The following is a 22,219-nucleotide window of genomic DNA, read 5'->3' as shown; positions in this document are numbered from 1 at the left end:
TTTTACTACTACTAGTAGGCTTCCGCCAGTCGAGGACGACCATGGATCAGCACCTTGAAGAGCCACAGGCCCACAGTGTGGCTGTGCAGTCCAATAGGGAGCCGCAGCTCCTGCTGCAAAGAGGACATCAGAAAGCTGCGTACTATTATTATTAAATAATAGTACTTCAGTTTAGATAGATTTGACTCAATATCCATAGTTTTGGAGGATAGAGATTATATGAATGACTGGGATGTGTACATTGTTAAAAACCATCATTTTAGGGGCAGCTAGGTGGTGCAGTAGATAAAGCACCGGCCCTGGATTCAGGAGGACCTGAATTTCAAATCCAGCCTCAGACACTTGACAGTAGCTATATGACCCTGGCCAAGTCACTTAACCCCAATTGCCTCACCCCAAAATTTTTTTTTATCGTCATTTTAATCACTACTTTAATCTTTCTTTCCAGCCAGATCTTACAATTGGATTCTAATAAGGAATAAAATTTTACATCCCATTGTTTTACTTTATTTCTCTGTCCCTGTATGCTCTCTGGTGGCAGTACAAAGGAGTAGTGGAAATCCCTGAAAGAGGTAGGGGGGAGTTAGGGTGAATGCAAAAAAAAAAAAAAAAAAAGAACAAGGAGCCAGAAAGAGGTTCTGGATAAAACATAAGTTTAGTGATAGAGAATTAGCTCAATATAACTTTTATATATGAAGTTAAATCAGATCCAGGACTTCAAATCCAGGCTGCCTGAATTAAAAGACATGCCCTCCCCTGTGGATAAATGACTTCCCTGCTTTATGTTCCCTTCATTCCCTATTGTAGAACTTCCTCTTCCCTTTTTTTTAAAGGGATCACCCTACTTTACCTAGGCTGAAAGGGTAACAAGCCAGAGTTTTGACCTGCTCTGATTTCTGACTTGGGGCAGTTCCCTCCCTCTTTAGACAACCCAGTTCTCTACTTCCCTCCCCACCTCCCCATATTAATGCCAAATAGTGCAGACACCCAATCAACTTATCCCACCACAGTTTAGAAACTCCCAAACTCAGAGCCCCACCAGACTCAATCTCCCTAGTAACTGGGATTATGGGTGTATACCACCATGCCCAGCTAAGAGACTTCAAATTCTTTACAGCTATAGCTATCTCTTCTTCCCACTACTTGATCAATAAACATTTTTCAATATCTACAATCAATCAATAAACATTTTCCCCCTTGGAACAAATATGCCTAGTCAAGCAAAACAAATCCACATGCTTGTCATGTCCAAAAATCTTATGTCTCATTGTGCATCTTGAGTCTTTTCCCTTTTTGTCAAGTCCTTTGGAGCTGATTGGTCATTGCATTGATCGAAGTTCTTAAATATTTCCAAGTTGTTATTCTTTATTTTTATTTTTTTTTATTTTCTGGGTTTTTTTGGTGAGGCAATTGGGGTTAAGTGACTTGCCCAGGGTCACACAGCTAGTAATTGTTAAGTGTCTGAGGCCAGATTTGAACTCAGGTCCTCCTGAATCCAGGGCCGGTGCTCTATCCACTGTGCCATCTAGCTGCCCCAACAAGTTGTTATTCTTTATAATGTCATTGAGCCTTTATTAACACTTACTATGTGTCATGCTCCAGGTGCTAAGTGCTAGGAATAGAAAGAAAGAAAAAAAAGGAACTTTTCCCATGCAGAGCACTGTGGATGGAAACAACAGACAATGTTATCAATGAAATTTGATGACTCTACTCTTGAAGCTTACAATCAAATTGTGAAATGTCATGTAAAAAAGAAAATTAACCACAGCAGACAATATATGATCTATGTTAAATGAGTGTTAGAGGGGTATAGGAGTTCAAAAGGAAGAAAAACCAACATTAACTGAAGTAGGCCTCACATGCTGATACTAGAGCTAGACCTTAAAAGATTAATAGGATTCAGCAAAAGCAGGTACTTTGGGCACATAGTCCTTGTCTTGAGTCCATTCTGTTGAGCTTCCCTGTCATTTGGAGTGCTGTCATAAAGTTCTGAAAATAAACTGCCTCAATTAATCTTACTCAAGCTGATCCTAGTGTTTTATCATTCATCTTAATGGACCCTCCCACCATGAGAGCTGAGAGACAGGCTTATCCTTTATCTTGTGGTAAAAGAAAAAGAACACTGAGTTGGAGTCAAAATACCTGGATTTAAATTGAATTATTTCTCTGAGTCTCAGTTTCCTCATCTGTAAAAAAGAGACTATATTACTTGTTACCTCACAGGGTTGTTGTATAGAAAGTGTCTTATGAACTTTAAAGCTCTGTAGAAATTGTCATTATTGTGACAACCTAATTGGCCTGAAGCTAGTCATCTGTATCCTCAGAGTTTTCCCATAGTAGTCTAAAAGTTTAAATTCCTCCATCCCCGTTCTCGACTGGTCCTTCAGCGGGTCTTGCTCCCCCATAGCATCATGCCTAGGGTCCAGGCCCTTTGTAAGGTAAGTCTAGAGAGCCGTGACTGTCTTTATTATGATCAGCTTATTTTAACCAAGGTAATCTACTAGTGCTTGTGATGACCTCTGTGTGTATAATAGAGTATGTCTTTGGTCATTCTTAAATGAAGGAGAAAATAAGTTCTCTGCTTAGCCTGAAAACCCAACTGACGTCCCCAAGAATGCACGCCAAAACTTCACTGGAAAAGCTCCCTTTCGGCCAAGACAGATTTTACATTATATAAGTCTAGACCATTAGATTGCTCATCACCAATGTAACCAACCCCCTTTGCCCTTTGCAGAGTTCCAGGTTCCAGTGACAGAACCTGACATCAACAACAGGCTAGAATCCTTGTGCCTCAGTATGACTGAACATGCCCTTGGGGGTGAGTTTCTTTTTTTATCCACTGGTGGCTAAGAGAATTAATTCACTTGACCACCCTCTGTTCACAAATGTGTTCTAGTTGCCTAAGGGGGGGTGGGGAGAAGAGGGTGTTGGGAGGGGAAAAGGGACTCATTTGTGGGGATATGTTAAGAAAGACTGATATCACCCCAGTGGACTGTCCCTTTAGGTTCTCTTTTTTGGAAAATGAGCTAATTGCTGAGAGAACAAAGTTGTTCTTCTCCCCAGCAGCTCAAACCAGAGCCACCAAATCCATCTTAAATTTAAATCATTCTAATGCCTTGAGCAGCCAAAGAAGGACTGGAAAACAAAGAGAGTTATAATTGTGAGTTGGATTTCTTTTATTCCAGACTCTAGGCCTCTGTTCTGGGCCAAACCTTCACTAGTAATAGTGAGCAGTGAAAAGAAACATCCTAACTTACATCCCAAAAGTTTCAAATCACTCAAGTGGAGCTGGAAGCCCCTAGCCTAATGGCTGAGTCCCCTAATCCTTGCTATTTTTCAGTGACTGAAGTCAGCAGTGTGGTGGGCTGTGCTATGCAGAACCATAGCCCATATGTGGGGCTAACAAAATGAACAGCCACCCTGGTAGATATTTCCTCCTTCTCCTTCCTAGTACCCAATGGGTTGCATTAGCTGGGTCGGTGTTGCTACGGATCATGAGCACAAACTCAGTTGCTTCTTCCCCAGGGGAAGGTTGGTGGAGCTAGCAGAGCAGATGTCCTTTTCTGCCCTCTTAACAGTGAACTCTGATAGAGGAGTCTTCTACAACCTCTCCGTATATACAATCACTGGGTACCTTTTTGTTCATCAGGTCCAATAATTGGCTGTCACAGGGCCATAGTATCAAAGACTCGCTACAGTTCATCTCCACTCATGGCAGGGAGGATGACAAACATATCCAGACAATGCAGGTGGTTCCTCTAAAACAAACATTGGCCAACTATGGCCTGTGGGCCAAATCAGACCCACTGCTTGTGTCTGTACAACCTGCAAACTAAGAATGAGTTTTACATTTTAAAATAAAGTTTGTATTTAAATAAAGTTTGTATTTTTAAAATGTAAAAATCATTCTGCCTATGGGCTGTACAAAAACAGGCAGCGGCCTGGGTTTGGCCCATGGGCAGGAGTTTGCTGTCGCTTGCTCTAGAGAGCCTTTTCTGTAGCCATCTCAGCTACTGAGCCTTGGAGACAGAATAGTCACTGTTTTTCCCCTGGTGCCTAAAGTAGGACACTCATTCTCCATCCTGACTTCATGTCCCCCAGAGAGCTGGTTCTGAGCCAAGAGCTTCCTTGGGAAATAATGGGGACAACATGAGTCTGAAGAGCAGGGCAAGAATTGGGTCCACAACATCTTTGTCCCTAGTTCATATTGAGGCAACATGGGTTAAGAACCTGGTAGGTTTTTCTTTAAATTATTGTTGTTTAAAGCAAACTCAATTTCTTAATATTGTCTCAAGCTCAACATGGGGGGAAGTGTTTGCCAATGGGAAGGGAAACACTTGAGGGAAGGAGTTCCCTAGACCAAGGAGGCAGGGATCAAATTCTCCTTAAGATCCTGATGATTTCCTGTTATGAATCTGAGTCTCAGCAAAGAGAACAGACCTTCCCTCACAAGATTATATTTATAGCTTAGATAATTGGCTTTTTGTTTGCATCCTACTATCAGCATTATTATTTTCATTCACAATAATGTCATTTTTTTATGAAGAGAAAGGTGATTCCATGATGAATGCTTAGAGAAAACTGCTCTGAACCAATATTTTTGCTGTTTCTCTTTAGTCATTTCATCTCCATAAGCCATAGTTTCCTTATCTGTAAAATGAGGAGGAAAATAATACCTACCTCACAGGATTCTTGTAAGGATCAAATGAAATAATATATGTAAGCCATTTTACAAATTTTAACATGCTACATAAATGTTGGTTATTTTTCTCAGTGATCTCTGCTGATGAGAAGCCATGTGAAAAAATGGGCTAAACTCAGATGAGAAATTCAATTCAGGACAGGCTTAGGAAGGAAAAATAGCTTTCCCCCTCACCATGCCCAGTCTTCCTCTGAGCTGTGAGCCCCTTGGAGGTAATGATGCCCTTGCCTTGCTGGAGTTTGTTTGAGGAAGATCAATTTCAGTTTTGAAGAGAAGCTATATCACCTGGGAATAGCTCGTTTAATCCAGCCAAGATTCTACCTCACCTATTCTAAACTGATGGTATTATTTTTAGAGTTCTCAACGACCAATAACTCATTCTAGTAGTTAAGGTTGTTAGGAAGTTCCTCCATGTAGCTAACAATATGCTTCAGCTGCCAATTTAAGCCCATTTGCTCTTTGCTTTATAATCCCTATTTATCTTCTCTTCTCTTGTTTCCTTCCCCTTCTCCCTTCCATCCATCCAATTTTCCTTCCTTCTTCTCTTCCCTTTGATCTTTCCCAACTCAAGACTCATCAGGAAGATCATTTGAGAGGGGAGTACAGGCTATGGGGAAGAGGAAGCCCTGACACACTACTGAGAGCAACATTTCATAGGCTGTGCTGTTATTATTCCTTGTGGTTAAGACTTTCATCAGTGGCTGCAAGATGTGTTCTCTTCTTTAATAGCCCTATTAAAAAAAAAAAAAAGAACCAAAACTCAGCTTTTCTGTTCCCAGGCTCCTACAGAAGGGTAACATTACTCAAGGCCTGCCAAACTTTGGTTCTGGAAGTTCTAGCTCATTCATAATATATGGAGACCCTTAGAGTCAACTCTTGATTATTCTGGGGCTCATTAATCAGATTGTGGACAATCTAGGTCCCTTCCTTCTCTTTTAGCAACCATTCTTCCCATTCTCCCCCATTTCTGCTGATTATCTCTTGACCATTTGCTACTGGTGAGCATTTCTATTCATGGTTTATGGAGATGGAAAATACAAATTGTTGTTGAAATGGGATTCAGGGATTATCCTGGGCTTTCTCCTTACTGCTCTCCCAGTTTCCAATGATCACTGTGGACTATTTGTACAAAATTACCTAGGGGCCCCTGGAAACCCACAGTGCCTTTCACTTTCAGAGTTGAGGCTTAAATATAAGCATGGACCAAAAGATTTTCTTCTCAGTCCTAAGAAGTGGCTTGTGGATGACTAGACCCGGGGGTCTCTAATCCATTCACCTCAACACAGCTGTTGTTGTTTGACATTATTCAAAAGGCAGGAGGAAGAGTTTATTCCTACCTTTGGTCCCTATAGGGCAGGAAAGTATTACCTTGAAGTTCTGCCCCATGGAGAATGAGAAAACTTGAGAGCTCTGAATCTAGATGTAATGAATAAGACCTATCAGTAACCATGGAATTCAAGTACACTGCCTAAGAGTCAGAACCAGGAATGTGCTAGAACCAGCTCTAAGGTGCTTGCCAGAGATAGTTGTTAAATGTTCAATGTGAGCATTCACATTCCAGAAATCAACAATTACTACAAATCAGGAATATATATATATACACGTATACACACACAAATATGTATATATAATTTGTTGATTTTTCTAGACTTAAGGAAGTGTTAATAATGCAGATTAAATTTAAAAGTTGTGTGTGTATACATTTGCCTTCTTCTACCCCAGACTGATTGTTAAATATTTACCAGAACATTCCCATATTTCTCTATAATCGTTGCTGGAGCTCAGCAGAAGTGCAATAGAAAGCTCAAGGAATGGAGTCATGATGAGATGGGAGGCCTAGTGACTGTAGGTTAATAATACTACTGCCTGGCATTTATCTCATTTGAGCCTCACAGTACCCCTTGGCAGAATAGTTGACCAGAGTAAAGAAAGGACTAGAGAGTAGAAAGAAGCCCAATTTGGAGTCAGAGGACCTGGACAATTAAGTTACCTGTATGACCTTAGGCAGGTCACCTTTAGAAAGTTACCTTTCTAAGCTTCAGTTTTCTCATCCAGAAAATGAGATGGTTGGACTAGATGACTCTTGAGAATCCTTAATTAAGATCCCTAGATCTTAATATGGGAGAAATATTTCTTCTCAGAGTTTGGCTAATAGGGTATTGCTGCCATAAAAATTTAACCACAATGCAGAAGTTATAAAGGTAAAAAAGCTAGTTTTTATTATGTTTAAGCACAGGTTTCAGGATTCAGAAAAACTGCCCTGAGTCCAGATTAGGATTCTAATAAAGCTTTTGTTTTTGTTTTGTTTTTTGCAGGGCAATGAGGGTTAAGTGACTTGCCCAGGGTCACACAACTAGTAAGTATCAAGTATCTGAGGCCATATTTTAACTCAGGTCCTCCTGAATCCAGGGCTGGTGCTTTATCCACTGCAGCACCTAGCTGCCCCTCTAATAAGGCTTTTTGTAGACAAAATTATAATTGTTGGCATACATAGCAATCAAGTGAGTTGAACAAACTTAAACAGTCATTATCTCACATCTATCCCCTGAGGAAAAAAAAAACTAGTTCCATGGACTCTATAGGCAGGTTACAAATTAATCTACATTTAGAGGGTTCATAACAGGTTGATTGATTGATTGATTGAATGGAGGAGATTTCATGTCACAAAGAGAACCATAAAACTTAGAACCGGGAGAATCCTTTCACAAATAGCTTCGGAAACTCAAAATTTCCCTGTCATCTGAGGAATGTCAAAAAGTCTTCCCTTAATATTTTCATTGCATATGTGAGGTTATTTAATAAGGTGAGGTTAATATTAACAGTAACAGGCTTCAATTAACCAAAATGTTCCAGGAGAAATGGTGTAATAAGATTCAATAAAATGAAATTTTTAAAATTCCCATCACAATCTTAGGCTAGGGACTCAATGGCAATTGTAGTCAACCCCATTGATTTTCCACTGGCCTGCTGGGTAAGGTCCTAAAATGCAGTTCCTTTTAAAAATAAAGAAATATTCATGTGTCTAAAGTACATTTGTTATATGTCTTACTGGTCATCTACTTTCCCTCCTCAAACTGCCTCTTCTGAAAACTACCACAGTAGCATGCCAGAAATACTTCAGAGTACAATCAGGGCCCTGTCAACTTTCTTCCTCATGGTCCATGAGATGCAGGGTCATCCCAGAATTTGTACTATCCCCACTTCACATCTGAATCCTCTCTATTGTATAGAGATAATAAGGCTCTAGACAAATCAAGTCAACAACCATCTATTAAATATCTACTCTGTGCCATGCACTATGCTAAACACTGGAAGACAAAGGTTAAAAAGTCTGTGCCCTCAAGGAATTCACATAATGGGTGGGACAATATGTAGACAACTATGTACAAAATAAGATCTGTATAGGATAATTTGAAGAAAATCTCAGATAGAAGGCACTTGCTTATTTACTTACTCTGCCTCTATTAAAAAATAAATATTAGGGGGGGCAGCTAGGTGGCGCAGTGGATAAAGCACCAGCCCTGGAGTCAGGAGTACCTGAGTTCAAATCTAGCCTCAGACATTTGACACTTACTAGCTGTGTGACCTTGGGCAAGTCACTTAACCCCCATTGCCCTGCAAAAAAAAAAAAGAAAAGAAAAGAAATAAATATTAGGGATAAAAATCTAAAATGACAGCTAATTTTAAGTTATCCTCACCAAAATATTTTACCAAAACTGGTAGTTTAAAAAATTTCCATGGACACATACTTTCTGATCTCATGCCACGTCAGATGACATATTCTAAACATATTTGCTGCCATTCAAGAGGTCACCTAGTGGCCAATAGAATATTTGCCTATGGGGCAGCTAGGTGGTGCAGTGGATAAAGCACCAGCCTTGGATTAAGGAGAAGGATCTGAGTTCAAATCCAGCCTCAGACACTTGACACTAGCTGTGTGACCCTGGGAAAATCACTTAACCCCCATTGCCCTACCCCACCCCACCCCACCCCCCAAAACAAGAATATTTGCCTGTGCGTGCCTGGTGCTTACTTTACTTGTTCCTGGTGTGTTCTTTTTTCAGATGGGGTTGACCGAACCTCCACTATCTAGAAACTGAAGGAGTTAGTGACCGCGCTGGCCGTGAAATCGACTGCTGCGGGTCCAGTGTCAGCCATCTTCAGACTTGCACAGGATCCTCTGAGATACTTTGCAACCTTTTTTTTTCCTGGTCCCTCTCCCATTTTGATTTTGTGAGAGCGTAGGTCGTCCTTGTAAACATATCATTAGACCCGGGATTGGTTATTTTGTCGTTTATTACGTCAAGAGTAGAACAGCGAGTAGGATGGGTTGGTGGGGAGCGTGGAGGAGAGGAGGGAGCACAGGGGAGGAGAGGTGGGTCTGGTGAGGAATTTCCCAGATGAAATAATGAACAGTTCCAACATCAAGAAAGATATCAAAGGAACATGTCATCGGGAAACAGAAGACCCCTGGCCCCAAGGAGCCCCTATAGAGAAGAGAGCCTGGCTTCAAAATCAGTCAAGATGCATGTGACCAAAGCAAGGTGGCATCTCACAGCTTCACCTTTTCATGTCTCTCATTGATTGGCTTTTCCTGAGGCTCTGGCCTGAACCAGAGATATAGGGCCACTTAGGAAAGGGGGTGAAAAGGGAGACATTTTCCTCCAACTAAATTTCACATAAACTTCAATTTGTGTATTGTTTACATGATAACAAATCTAAAGGGTACATAATATGTAAAGATGTCAGTTAGGGCTTCTCATATTGTTGTAAAGGATTTTTGTTCTTAATGATGATGTGGGATGTTTTTCTCTCTGTTCATTTTTAAAATAGCAGCAGGATTGCATTTTTATAAATGGCTGCCAAGCTCTGCTTCTAGGAAAGATGGACACTGGCATGTAGAACTGATGGGTTTTTTGGTTTTGATTTTTTTTTTTTTTACTTTTGAGCGCAGAAATATGTAGGTTGATGAAAAGGTTGGGGATGTAGTTTGAAGGGGTTGACACAGTGTGGATAATGCAGAGGAGAGTGTCATGTGATCAGTGTTATGGCTTCTCTCTCATTTCACAAGGTGATTTCTAAAAGATGCTGCACCCTTACTGTCATGGATCTGCTTCTAGCCCAGAATCTCCTCCCCTTCCACTCACTAAGCCCCATCTGATCAATCCTTTATCTCCTGGCCTTTACCCCTGACCCTCATTCCCCGCCCCCCAACTTCTTTTCAGGCTATTAGCTTAAAGAAAAAAAATCTCTGACACTCAAAGGTGTTTGCACACACATTCACCTAAAAAGGAAAATAAGAAAGGAGAGAATTTGTACTTCCCCTGTGAACATGCCACATATTCATAGGCAGTGAGCATTTCTTAGGATAAAGGAATCTAGCTTGAATGATGGGGCATGAGCCCCATAGTTAGTGATCCCTTCAATCAGTCACTGAGGAAAAAGGGCCCTTAGCCATTGGGGAATTGTGTATGTTGACTGCTGGATGAAGGGTACAAATGAGAGCAACTTGTTCACCATGTTCAAAAGAGGCCTTAGGGAAAAAAGCTGCCGGTGCTTCCCATTTCCACATGTAACAAGCAGAGTCCCCTCCTTTTGTGATGCTGTTGAAAGTAGGGGTGGAAGTGGGGAGGTCAAGGAAGGAAGGGACTAATATATATCAGAGAGAAATCTTATGATTATAATGGATACCTGTAGGATAGCAGGGTTTAAATCAGGGATTTTCTGTGATGCTGGTTGGTCTTTCCACACACAGAGAAGAAAGATGTCATTACATAGTGATGGTATCATAACGCTGGTACCCTTTCTTAAGGGAAAGAAAGTTAGAAAGTTTGGTGCTGTGAAAAGTGCATTAAAGGAAATCAAAACAGGAATTGAGGGCTGTACTAGAAGGCTGGATTATGTCAATCTTGGTATGAATGCATAGCCAAAAGGGCAGGTTCGGGGAGATGGCATTAAAGCCGGTTCAGTAGATGAGTGAATTAGATGCTATTTTGATGATGTTAAAAATCTGAATTGACTGAAAGAAATATTAGGCTAGGAGAGTCATTGTATTATGTTACAGCTATTTTAAAATATGTTAACCAAGTTAACAAAGTTAGCACAGAAGAAAGAGCCTTCTTTATCATAAGTCTAAAATGCACCATCTCCATGGCAAAAAGACTTTAAAAGCTGGTTTAGATTCTGTGAAAGAGTCAAGATGCTTCCACAACACTGGAGTCAGGCCTTCCAGGGCACCGTTATGAACATTGCTTCATATACTCACATGTCAAAAAAAGGAACGGGCCTAAAATTTGGTGTCCCCAATTGAAAGATCCAACTCCATGTGCAGAAAGAGGCAGCATTTTTAGTAAGTGTTCTTTTTTGTTGTTATTGTTGTGGTTTTTTTTTCTTTTTGTTTTTTGTTTTTTTGAGGCAATTGGGGTTAAGTGACTTGCTCAGGGTCACACAGCTAGTAAGTGTTAAGTGTCTGAGGCCAGATCTGAACTCAGGTACTCCTGACTCCAGGGCCAGTGCTCCATCCACTGCGCCACCTAGCTGCCCCTGTTGTTATTGTTGTTAACCAAGAAAATGCCACGATGCCATTTCTGGGGCATTTGCCGTATGTGCGTATATGCATGTCTGTTTAACAAACTGTATTTCTTGTGTTTTGTTGTTTTTAGGAAGGATGATCACATGTACAACAGCATTAATTGTTTAAAGGTATAAGGGTGAGAATGAGAAAGGCAAGAAGGGTTTGGGAAGGTTTATTCAGAGTGCTAAGGAAGTACAGCAAGGAGGGTGAGAAACCACAGTATTACATGATTGGTAGGAAAAAAATGAGAAAGTGTTGAATCCGAGTTGCACCCTAAGCAATTCTAGCTACATAGAACTTGCAGCTTGGAAAAGAAATTGTGAACACGATCGCATTAGCATGAAGTCTTTAAAAGGAAGATTACATGAAAGTATTTGCTAATTGGAATTTCTATTTATTCCTTTACTAAATATAGAAGCAAAGGTTATCTGATTATTAGAGATGTACTTTTGGATATGTTAGTACCTTGCTGTGGCTGGTAACCATGATAATGTCTGTTATTAATAACCACATCAGTCATTTTTTTAAAGCTTATTTTTCATTGACTGTGTATAGGTTAATTATCTACTTAGTTGTGTTTTGCTGTTTAGTGTTTTAATTAAAAAAAAAACAGGGTTTCTGTTAAATTTCAGAAGACTACCCCTGCTCTATGTGGGGCCTGTATTGACTGCAGGTGTAGAGCGCAATTAAAAAAAAAAATCCTAAAGCAAAAGAAATCTATTTATTTAAAAAAAAAAAACAGTTGCATGCATAACGCTGTGAAGTCAGATATTTAGTAATAAAGCGGCAGTGCCTTTTTTTGTATTTACCCATTTACTCCAAATGCAACTGTTTTATAATAAGCAAATGTAAGATGATTTTTTAAAAAATCAGAATAATGACTATTTCACTACATATATTTTTTTGTTCTTGTTCTGATTTAAGCGATGTATTCTTAGCATCTCTGCACACTGCTCCAGGTATAGTAGTGTGCTGCTACAATATTCTTATCCTTATGTATGATGTTTTATTGGTGCTTTTTATTCATAGTGGTTTCTTACCATTACCAATAGGAAGAGACACACACCCTCTGTATACAACGTGAAACATTGCTGCTGATTTGTTCTCACATGCTTTGGGTTCCACTTCTTAAATGATGGCTGGCAAGCCAAATAGAGCCTATGAGGTCTGTGGAGTGATGGTTTCTGGGCCAAGAAACCATCAAATCCTTGTGTCTGATTGGTACCGAGAAATAGGGCTACAGCTGACAACCACCCCCCTTCCTGGTTCCCACCTCCTCCCCCTCCCCCCTCCTCCATCACCCTTTGAGGAAACATTTTCGTTTGAGGTGTCATTTTCTACCTTTCACTAAGTAGAAGCATTCCCAGCAGCCCTTTTTCCCTTCCCCCCATCCCCACACCACCCCTATCCCCCAGCTTGCTACAGATACAGGATTTGTGTCTCCTCTCCATTGTCCACTAGAAACTTGAGAGCATCCCCTCCAGCCCAGACAAGTACAGAGATTCAAAACCAGGACTATGATATGCTTGCCACTGGGCTGGGCTGGGCTGGGCTGGACTATATACACAGAGAATGGAGAACTGAAAAGAGGAGAGAAAGAAGTACAGAGAGTTAGCAGAACTCATGTTGGTCTCTCCTTCAGAAATCTCTGCAGTCAGCCCTAGTTTGGGGGTACAGAAAGATGATACAACTTTAGGCTTTCTGAATGTGCCTGATGACAAGTAGATCCTGCAGAAGTATAATTTGCACACACAGCTATAATAACACTAATGTTGATTTTATACAAATCATCAGAGTTTGCAAAGTGAGTTTTATTTTTTGTAATTCCTTTATCTTTACTTAAAGGTGAATGTGTATTCCTCTGGGAGGAATAGGAAGAAAACAGGAATGTTAATAATGTTAAACAGAATACTTCCTCCCTTATTAATATATAACCCTTATGTATTTATGCATAATGTAAGCTGACTTTTAAAAAAGCTTTGCCTTTTTTGTTGTTGTTGCATGCCCCATGCGAGCAAGCGATATTGTACATGCATGCATTTAGTCCTCTTTTTCTGTACAAAATTAGTGCATAAAAGGATATTTTTGCCTAGTTTATGTTGCCAAGCAATGCATATTTTTAATTTTTGGTCATATATGGAAATAGCATGTTACATGTAAAAGCTTTACTGATATACAGAAATACTAATGTTTGCAGATGCCCTTCTTTGCAAGTGTACAGTTTTCAAATGTTGTTACCAGTGAAAACACCCTTGTGGTTTAAACTTGCTACAATGTATTTATTACTCATTTCCTCCCATGTAACTAAGAAATCATGGCTATATTTCATATATTGAAAGTGAAGGGAGATGATTAATACAAGGTTTTGTAACACTGGGGTGTGTTGGCCTTTTTCTTCCCTTTTTGACAACATGATTAATTAGAATCATATGATCACAGATTTCAAGCTGGAAGAGGTGTTCAATCCTTTCATCATTCAAGGTGAGGAAACTTGAGATGGAAAGAAGTTAAGTGACTTGCCCAAAATCACATAGCTAATAAGTGTTGGAGATGAGATTTGAACCCAGGTCTTCCTAATTTTCAAGTTCAGTGTCATACACTGTCCCAACTATACAATGCTGCCTCTTAGAAAGAATAGCAGCAGCAACAAACAGTAGTAAAGCACTTAGCACAGTGCCTGACACATAGCAAGTGCTCTATAAATGTCAGCTATAAGTATTATTGATAATAACTAATTTTATAGCACTTTAAGGTTTGCAAAGCATATTATAAACCTTAATTCATTTGGACCTCACAAGAGCTCTAGGAGGTAGGTGCTATTATTCTCATTTTAGAGATGAAGACACAGATAGAGGTTAAGTGACTATGCAGCTCACAAGTTTTGCCAATAAATGAATCCCTCATTCAGTGGGAAGGTTTCTAAAATATGATCTTTGAAGAGTCATTTATTTACCTCCACCTTGTTCCTCACTTTTCATGGTTCTGAAAAGTGACTTTTACTGACCATGAAATAAATGAAATGAAAATCCTCGCTTCCAAGTTTGAACCTCATTCTAACTTTATTAGAAGACAAAACTGCAGATCTTTCATAAGCCACCAGTAACAGCACTGGCTTGGGAAGGCTCAGTCCTATATGCCTATAGTTATGCCTATAGTTGAGTTTGTAAAGACACTAAAAGAGAAATTAAGTACTATTCTTTAGAAAACAATAGCTAACACCTGTGGAACCAGCCATATGTCTAATGCTGGTAAAGGAGGCTGGGTTTGAGCCCAAAAAGTGAAAATAGAAAAGTAAAAATTAAAAAGTTTTAATAATGTTTTTCTTTTTAGACCCCCTTGAAAGTATGCAAAACATTTTCTTTACAATAACCCTCTGAGGTGGGTAACTCCTCAAGTGTTATCCTCATTTTGCAGATGAGAAAACTGAGATTCAAGGGAATACAAAGTCTCACTTGGGGTCATATAGCAAGTGTCCAATCCAAGATTTGAAATTATTTCTCCTGACTCCAAATGCAGCACACTTTCCACTATGCCACATTTCTTAAGGGGTAGAGGGAGGGTCACTGATGCTGTTGGATCCAGTAAACTCTCAGTTATTCATTTTATGGAAGAAAGAATCAGGGATGATACAGAATAAATGAAAATAGATATTTGCTCTTAAGCCACAGATACATTCAAACCCAGACCCTTCCATTTCTGGTTTGGGCTCTTCTCTGTTCTGGGGTAGAGGGAAGTTTAAAGTAAGTATGCTATCAAGGGTAATCTATAAACCTTTCATAATTATTTAGGAGCTATAACAGGAGTTTTCTCTTCACGTGGATGTAAAGTAATAATAAACTAATGATTTCACATTAAACCAACGTGATGTAACTCAAGACCCACATTTGGCACTGAACAGATAAACAGATATACAAAAACACTTGTTTTTTCTGCTTTCAACTTGCATTCTGGATATTTTAGTCCTAAGCTTCATGCTTAGTCCTCAGCCCTGCTACTTCTTAAGTTCAGTTTTTGCTATTGTCAAATCACTAAATTTCTGATAGTTGCAGAGAAAGGTCCTTAATTCACAAATCCAAGCAGTGGCTATGCATTGTTTGTCAAGGAGGCTCTCTTGGGAGATAAGAATTCAAAGGACATCTTGACCCCAACAACTCTGTCACTTTGGCATACAGCAACCCTGTAACTCACATATCTGAGGAATGACCAGGAATGGATAGAAATAGCAAAAGCCAGGAACCAATACATTTCCCCTGATGTTACCCTCATATAGCCAAGAAAACATCGATGTAAGGGGGCAAGGAGAAAGGATGAGGGTAGAGGCGAAGGTAACACAGTTAAGTGACTGAATAAAAGTACTCAGGCCTCTGTTTCCTGAACCAACACAGGCACATAATGTCATAGCTAGAAGAGACTTTAGAAATCACCTAGTAAAATACCTCTCATTTTGCTTATGAGGAAAGAAATTTAGAAGAGTGAAGAGACACCTTAGATCATAAAGCTACTTACTAGAAATACAACTCAAGTCCAGGTTTTCTTACTTCCAGGCCAACCCTCTTTCCATTATACCTTGCTGCCTCTGTTCTTGTTGTTCGTTTGTTTTTCAGTCACATCCAACTCTTGGTGATCCCAGTTGAGATTTTCTTGGCAAAGATGCTGTCTTTCTCCAATCCATTTTACAGATGAAGAAGCTGAGGCAAACATGGTTAAGTGAGTTGCCCAGGATCACACAGCTAAAACAAGTCAGAGGTCAAATTTGAACTCAGGAAGATGGCTCCCTTACTCCACTGCGCCACCTAGCTGCCTGTGTTGCCTCTACTTTGCTAGATTAAGAAGGCCTTGGTTTCTTATGAGACCTTGGGATTTCCATTCCAAATCATACATTTTTGACCAAGCAGGTTAAAAAAAAAACCAACCTCACGGAGACATGGGATGCTCTGTGAGTGAATGTTTATGTGTCATAAGGAAGTGTGGATGGATTTAATAAATGGCCCTATTGGAAGAAAGAGGGGAAAGCACACTCCCCACACTTCTTTCTGACTAAGTTTATCCCTTTAAGTATCATAGACCCACAAGACACAGGGATGGGTAAACTATTGAAGGCTTAGACACAAGAGTTCTGTATTTATATCTAGTAGTAACTGACTGTTGGGGATTCCTTTGGGGCAAGTGATTTTTCAGCTTCAGTAAGACCTGCACCATCATATTTACCAGGTTTGCTCATGGAACTATTAGTCACAGATGTTAGTTTTTATGTGGTATAAACAACAGAGCCTCAGTGTCTGGGTTTCCTCTAAGGAATCTATTCAATTTAAAGTAGGTTGGGGTTTTGGTTTTTTTTTAACCAACTGAGAAATTTTTTTTGGCCATCTTACAAAGCTCATACCTTTTAAAAACAGACAGATTTGTGTTTATAACTGACTTGGTGTGCATATTTTTAAATTGGATATACTCTGTGGATTTTAAAAATTAAATTGGGGGGAAAATACTCAGAAGCTGAGAAAGTCCAACCCAAAGTAAGGGAACACAAGGAATCAAAGCAGTTCCATTTCTTCAGCATGGGGTGGGGGGAACTCTCCTTCTATCTCTTTGCTCTCTAATTTCTTTTCTGAGTTTTTCAGTTTCCATGTTATGAGTTAATTGGCAGCCTCCACAGTTAATTTGGATAAAAGTATCCAACTTAATTTGTCCACACTCAGCCTTAGCTCTGTTACTTCATTTATACTTAAACTAGTTTTGTCCATTTGGGCAGGGGGGGAAAAATAATTCCCATGACCTTTTCATAAGCCCTACAATTGCTTTGGTTGTGTCTGATGCTTCAGAAGTTTTATGGATCTGTTAATGTCCTTTATGTGAATGTCCCTTTGATCTGTGCTGAACACAACCCATCCATGATTTCTCACCCTGTGAGATTCTTGTTTTTATCTGCCAATAACACCTCAGAATATGATGCTGGGGACTTTCCTTTGGGTCTTTGAACAGGCTGTCCATCTATTCTCCCTCACACTCTTGATAAATGGTTCTGTTTCCAATTATACTTTCCTTGCAGATGTTTCCACTGACATTTCTGGCATACAAGCCATAACTGCTTATTCCCACCGAGCAGCTCTCCCTGATCCCTTTTTAGTCACCTATAACTCAGATTTGATGGAGATTGTGGTGTTCTTTGACTTATAGCATCACCAGAAAGATATTGGTGTTAAAAAGGTAGGCTTCATGTCAGGGATAACTTGAAATCTTTGAAATCACTGTATAATTTCCTAAATAAAATCCAGCCCACTCTCTTTATCCTATTAAATCCTAGAACCAGCTCTTTAGAGTATCTTTAAACAACTTCCTACAACTGTTTTGTTTCTAGTCAGTCAGTCAATAAAGATTTATTGAGAGACTACTTTGTAGCAGACACTGAACTAAGCCCAAGAGATTCAGAAAAAGACAGTCCCTGCTCTCAAGAAGCTCAGTCTATGTGAAGCTCTATCACCACTACCAACCACCAAATTTTAATCAATATACACTATCGATCAATCAACAAGCATTTATTCTCTATTATGTAACAAGCTCTGAGGATACAAAAAAAAGCCTGCTAAAAAATAAGTAGCATCTATATTACACTTTAAGTTTTGCAAAACATTTTACACGTTATCTCAACTGATTCTCACACCCTGTGAGACAGGTTCAGAGTCATCATCCCCATTTTAGAGATAAGACACAGTTGTTTAGTCAATTAGCCATGCCTTATTCTTGGTGACCCCATTTGGTGTTTTCTTGGCAAAGATACTGGAGTAGTTTGCCATTTCCTTCTCCAACTCATTTTAAAGATAAGCAACTGAGGCAAACAGAGTTAAGTGGCTTGCCAAGTATCTGACAAAAAGATTTTTGAACTCATGTCTTTCTGGCTCTATCGACTGCACCATTCTAGCAGGAAGCAACATATACACATAGAAGAAATGACAAAATACAATTATACCAAAATAAAATATGTACAAAGTAAATATAAGATAATTTGGGGTGGGGGAGAGGCACTAGTGGCCAGGAAATTAGGAATAGCTTCTCCTAGAAGGTGGGGTGAACTATGCTCTGAAGGAAACTAAGAATTCTAAGAAAAGGTAAGGAAGGACTGCACTGTAGGTAAGGGAGAGAGCCTGTGCAAAGACACGTAAGGGCTTGTTGTATAAGAGGAACAAAAATGGAACCTAGAATTCCCCTCAGCTCATTGGTCAAGAACAGAGAGTTGAAATCATCCTTGCTTCCCACTAGGTTCTCTCCTTACCTCTCCTCTTTTGAGGTTCACATAATTTCTCTCTACCACCTAATTAAAATTCTGGTAACCATTTTCTACAAACCCTCCAGGTCACTCCCCTTCCTTCCTTAATGCATATAGTATATGTCTAACAATTGTTCTCTCCTCCCCAACTACTGCCCTCATGCTAAGGGATTTCAACATACATACTGACTCTTCCCTCAGACACCTTAACCCCTCAGATCTTAAACCTACTCATTTCCTATGATCTATTCCTCCAAGATCACAGAGACTCACTGAATTACCTATGAGGGCTGGTCCCTGAATGAGGAAATAAAGGGAAAACCTCAATCTTAATTTAATAATTGGTTATTAATATAATAGATAATAATTTCTCTCAGAGATATTATATGGATTGAAATGACAGTATTTAGCAACTGATTGGATACATGGGGAACCTGGGGGGGTAAAGAATTGAGTTTGAGACTAAAATTATGAACCTGTTTGTCTGGAAGGTGGTGATGCCTTCAGAAGGATGGGTTTGGCAGGAATAAGATGAGTTTATAATAAGTTACATATAGCTAAACAATATAAAACAGGATCTCAGTTTGAATTCCAGTTCGGACACTTACCATGTATGTGACCTTGTTGTTTTTGTTCGATTGCTTCAGTCATGCCCAACTTGGCAGAGATCCTCAAGTAGTTTGTCATTTCTTTCTCCAGATCATTTTACAATTGAGGAAACTGAGGCAAACAGGGCTAAGTGACTTGTCCAGGGTCACACAGCTAGTCTAAAGTCAAATTTGGACTCAGAAAGATGAGTCTTCCTGACTCCAGAGCATTCTATTCACTGTACCACCTTTCACAAAAGGGGAAAAAAATGTAGGTAAGTCACATCTAAGTTTAACCTTGCTGCAAGGATTTAGATAAATGGATGAGCTTGTATAAAGGTACAAAAATAAGGATGAGCACAGAATTGGGGCCAGGGAAAGGGCCCATAACAATGAGAAGATTAGCCTGTCTGCTGAAACAGAGAGTTCTACTTGGGAAGTTTAGGTTGGGACCAAATTTTAGGGTGTCAAATGTCATATGGAAGAGTTTGGACTTCATTCTATAGAATAAAGCATAGGAACTGAGAAAAGACCATTGGATCTGCCATTTAAGAAATCAGTGGTAACTTTGGAGAGAGTAGTTTCAGTTAAGTGTTGGGATTAGGATCCAAACTACAGGAAATTGGCCCACAGACCATCTACCCTAAAACACTCTGAGCTCACCCACACCATATTAAATCTTAAAGGCCTGACCCCTGTGGGGACCAATTTTTAATTGGGGAGTGCTAGCTTGCCGCAATATTGGGGCAAAAGAGACTGGCAGCCTCCCTCAGAACAGAACAAGATTTATTTTAACAAGAACGAACTTAAAAAAAACAACACACAAACAGGATCAGTAGGATCAAGGGAAAGGAAATAAAATGGGGAAAGGGAAATTATAATACCTGAAAAAATACCACCGCCCAGGAATCAGCTGAAAATACACAGTAGAATGCCTGTCGCTTTCCAGCTTCCACCTAGAATGCCCAATTCTCCTCCCCCAAACCGAGAAAACACCCCACACAGCCCCAGCCAATGGGATGGCCACTCTGACAGTCGCATGACTGCCCTCACTAGGCTTCCAATCATAATTTTGCCAAGCCCACGTAGGCATCGGTGAGTGGTGATGAGGTGAGGTGCCAGAGCCCTGGCAACGGCTATAACCAGTGGGTGGAGCACTGTGCGGTTTGGGGAGCCCCAGGCCAGTGCGCTCCGAGGCATAAAAACCTCAAATAACAATTCTTTATACCCCAAAAGGTGATTCTCTCTTTAAATTTTATTTTATTTTTAATTTATGGAATAAAACATGCATTTCCATTACATGCTATAATAAAAAAGATGAAACTGCAAATCTATTATGTACAACTTGCATATCCCTTTTAAATACATAATAAAGTTACCATGTAAATTTGGGGGGGGTTTCCCTTTTTTCCCTTTTTTTTTTCTCTCCTCCCCAACCCACCCCTGCCCTAGAGATGGCTACTATAGACACAAATGTGTGTGTGTCTGTGTGTGTCTGTGTGTCTGTGTGTGTCTGTGTAAAATTATTCTATACATACTTCTATTTATTCTTTCTCTGGATGCAGATAGCATCCTCATATGTCTTTTATAGTTAATTTGGGTATTTATAATTGTCAAAATGATTTATTTGCTCCTTTGGGTTTGTATCCCCAGCCTAGAATTTTACTCTGGGGAAATATCTTAAATGAAGCTTAGGTATAAATCCAAGTTTCCCCACATGGTGTAACAGGGTTCCCAATTCCTACACAGATACTCAATGTATAATATGGGTAGGTATTGGTTATATATTGGGATAGCCTTTATTTCACCTATTAAAAGAAAATTTCTTTGTTCAGGCTTTTGCCCTGATTAATGAGGCAAAATTCAAGAAAAAAAGAATTAAAAGAGCTTATTAAAATATATCAAAGTAGGAACACATTGTTGGCCCGAGCACTAGAGATCAACAAGGGATTCAAGATAAGAGCCAGGTTTTATTGCTAACTTTCAGAATGAGATAAAGAAAATTTGGATAGGTCCATGTCAGCAAAAGGCCCTTGCCTCTCAGCTTCTCCCCAATTGCCTATGCGTGATGTTTAACAGGTAGGAGATGGTCTGGTACATAAGGGATAGCAAGTAATACAAAAGCTGCAGACTGGGTGACACTTCCCCTAACAAAACCGCCCTCAAAAGAGCCTTCCCCAACACTGATATACAAGCAAGACTGGGGAAAATGGGTCACTGAGTCAGTATAACTTTCCCTACACCCACCACAGAAAAATCATAAGAAGCAAATAAATCACAGAAGCCCATGAACAAAGACAGAAACATAAAACACTGGACTCTCTATTGAATGTAGAGTCAGGGGGGCAGCTAGGTGGCGCGGTGGATAGAGCACCAGCCCTGGACTCAGGAGGACCTGAGTTCAAATCCAGCCTCAGACACTTGACAGTAGCTGTGTGACCCTGGGCAAGTCACTTAACCCCAATTGCCTCACCAAAAAAAAAAGAAAGAAAGTAAAGTCAGTCAACAAACATTTAATTAAGCAGCTGCTGTGTGCTAAGCACTGGGAGTACAAAGAAAAGCTTTCGGGTCTAATGGGAGAAACAACATGCAAACAACCATGTCCAGACAAGATATAAATTGGAGATAATCTCAGAGGGAGAACACTGATTTCAAGGGGAATGGGAGAAAGACATATTGTAGGTGGTGAGATTTTAGTTGAGAATTGAAGAAAACCTGGGAGTCCAGGAAGTGGAGATAACTAGGGAGAGAATTCCAAACATGAGGGATAGCCAGTGAAAATGCCCAGTAGAGGAAGATGCAGTGGCTTATGCAAAGAATAGCTAAGTGGCCAGTGTCATTGAATTGTGCAATATGTGGGAGAGAGTAAAGTATAAAACGACCTGAAAGGTAGAAAGGGGCCAGGTTGTGAATGACTTTGATGAATTTTAAAGTAAATTCTATTAACTCTTAAAGTAACAATTAAATAATTATTTGAAAAAATAGGAACCAATTTGATACCTAAACCAAGGAGAGACAAAACTCTACAAAACTGAGGAAAAAAAACTCAGGCAAAACTGAGAAAAAACAACTGTAGATTGATATCCCTAGTGAAT

At 39.7% G+C, this 22,219-nt stretch overlaps 1 protein-coding gene across 3 annotated transcripts in view; it reads left to right on the top strand.

The window, feature by feature from the left end:
• The window catches only part of SAMD4A (sterile alpha motif domain containing 4A), a 309,605-nt gene extending 295,033 nt beyond the window's left edge, over nt 1–14,572 (top strand). For 2 of the 3 annotated variants that reach the window (XM_043985301.1, XM_043985302.1), the window contains 2 exons: nt 2,735–2,818; nt 8,767–14,572. In XM_043985301.1, the coding sequence (XP_043841236.1) occupies nt 2,735–2,818; nt 8,767–8,795 (113 nt within the window). In that variant the 3' untranslated portion in view covers nt 8,796–14,572. The remainder of the gene's footprint in view (nt 1–2,734; nt 2,819–8,766) is intronic. The other variant, XM_043985303.1, reaches the window with a different exon arrangement.
• Nucleotides 14,573–22,219: the final 7,647 nt, after the last annotated feature.

This window comes from Dromiciops gliroides, chromosome 2, assembly GCF_019393635.1.
Source record: "Dromiciops gliroides isolate mDroGli1 chromosome 2, mDroGli1.pri, whole genome shotgun sequence".
NCBI classification, from domain to species: Eukaryota; Metazoa; Chordata; class Mammalia; order Microbiotheria; family Microbiotheriidae; genus Dromiciops; species Dromiciops gliroides.
Note: the sequence above shows the minus strand (reverse complement) of the source record. Positions and strands in the feature narration are given on the sequence as shown.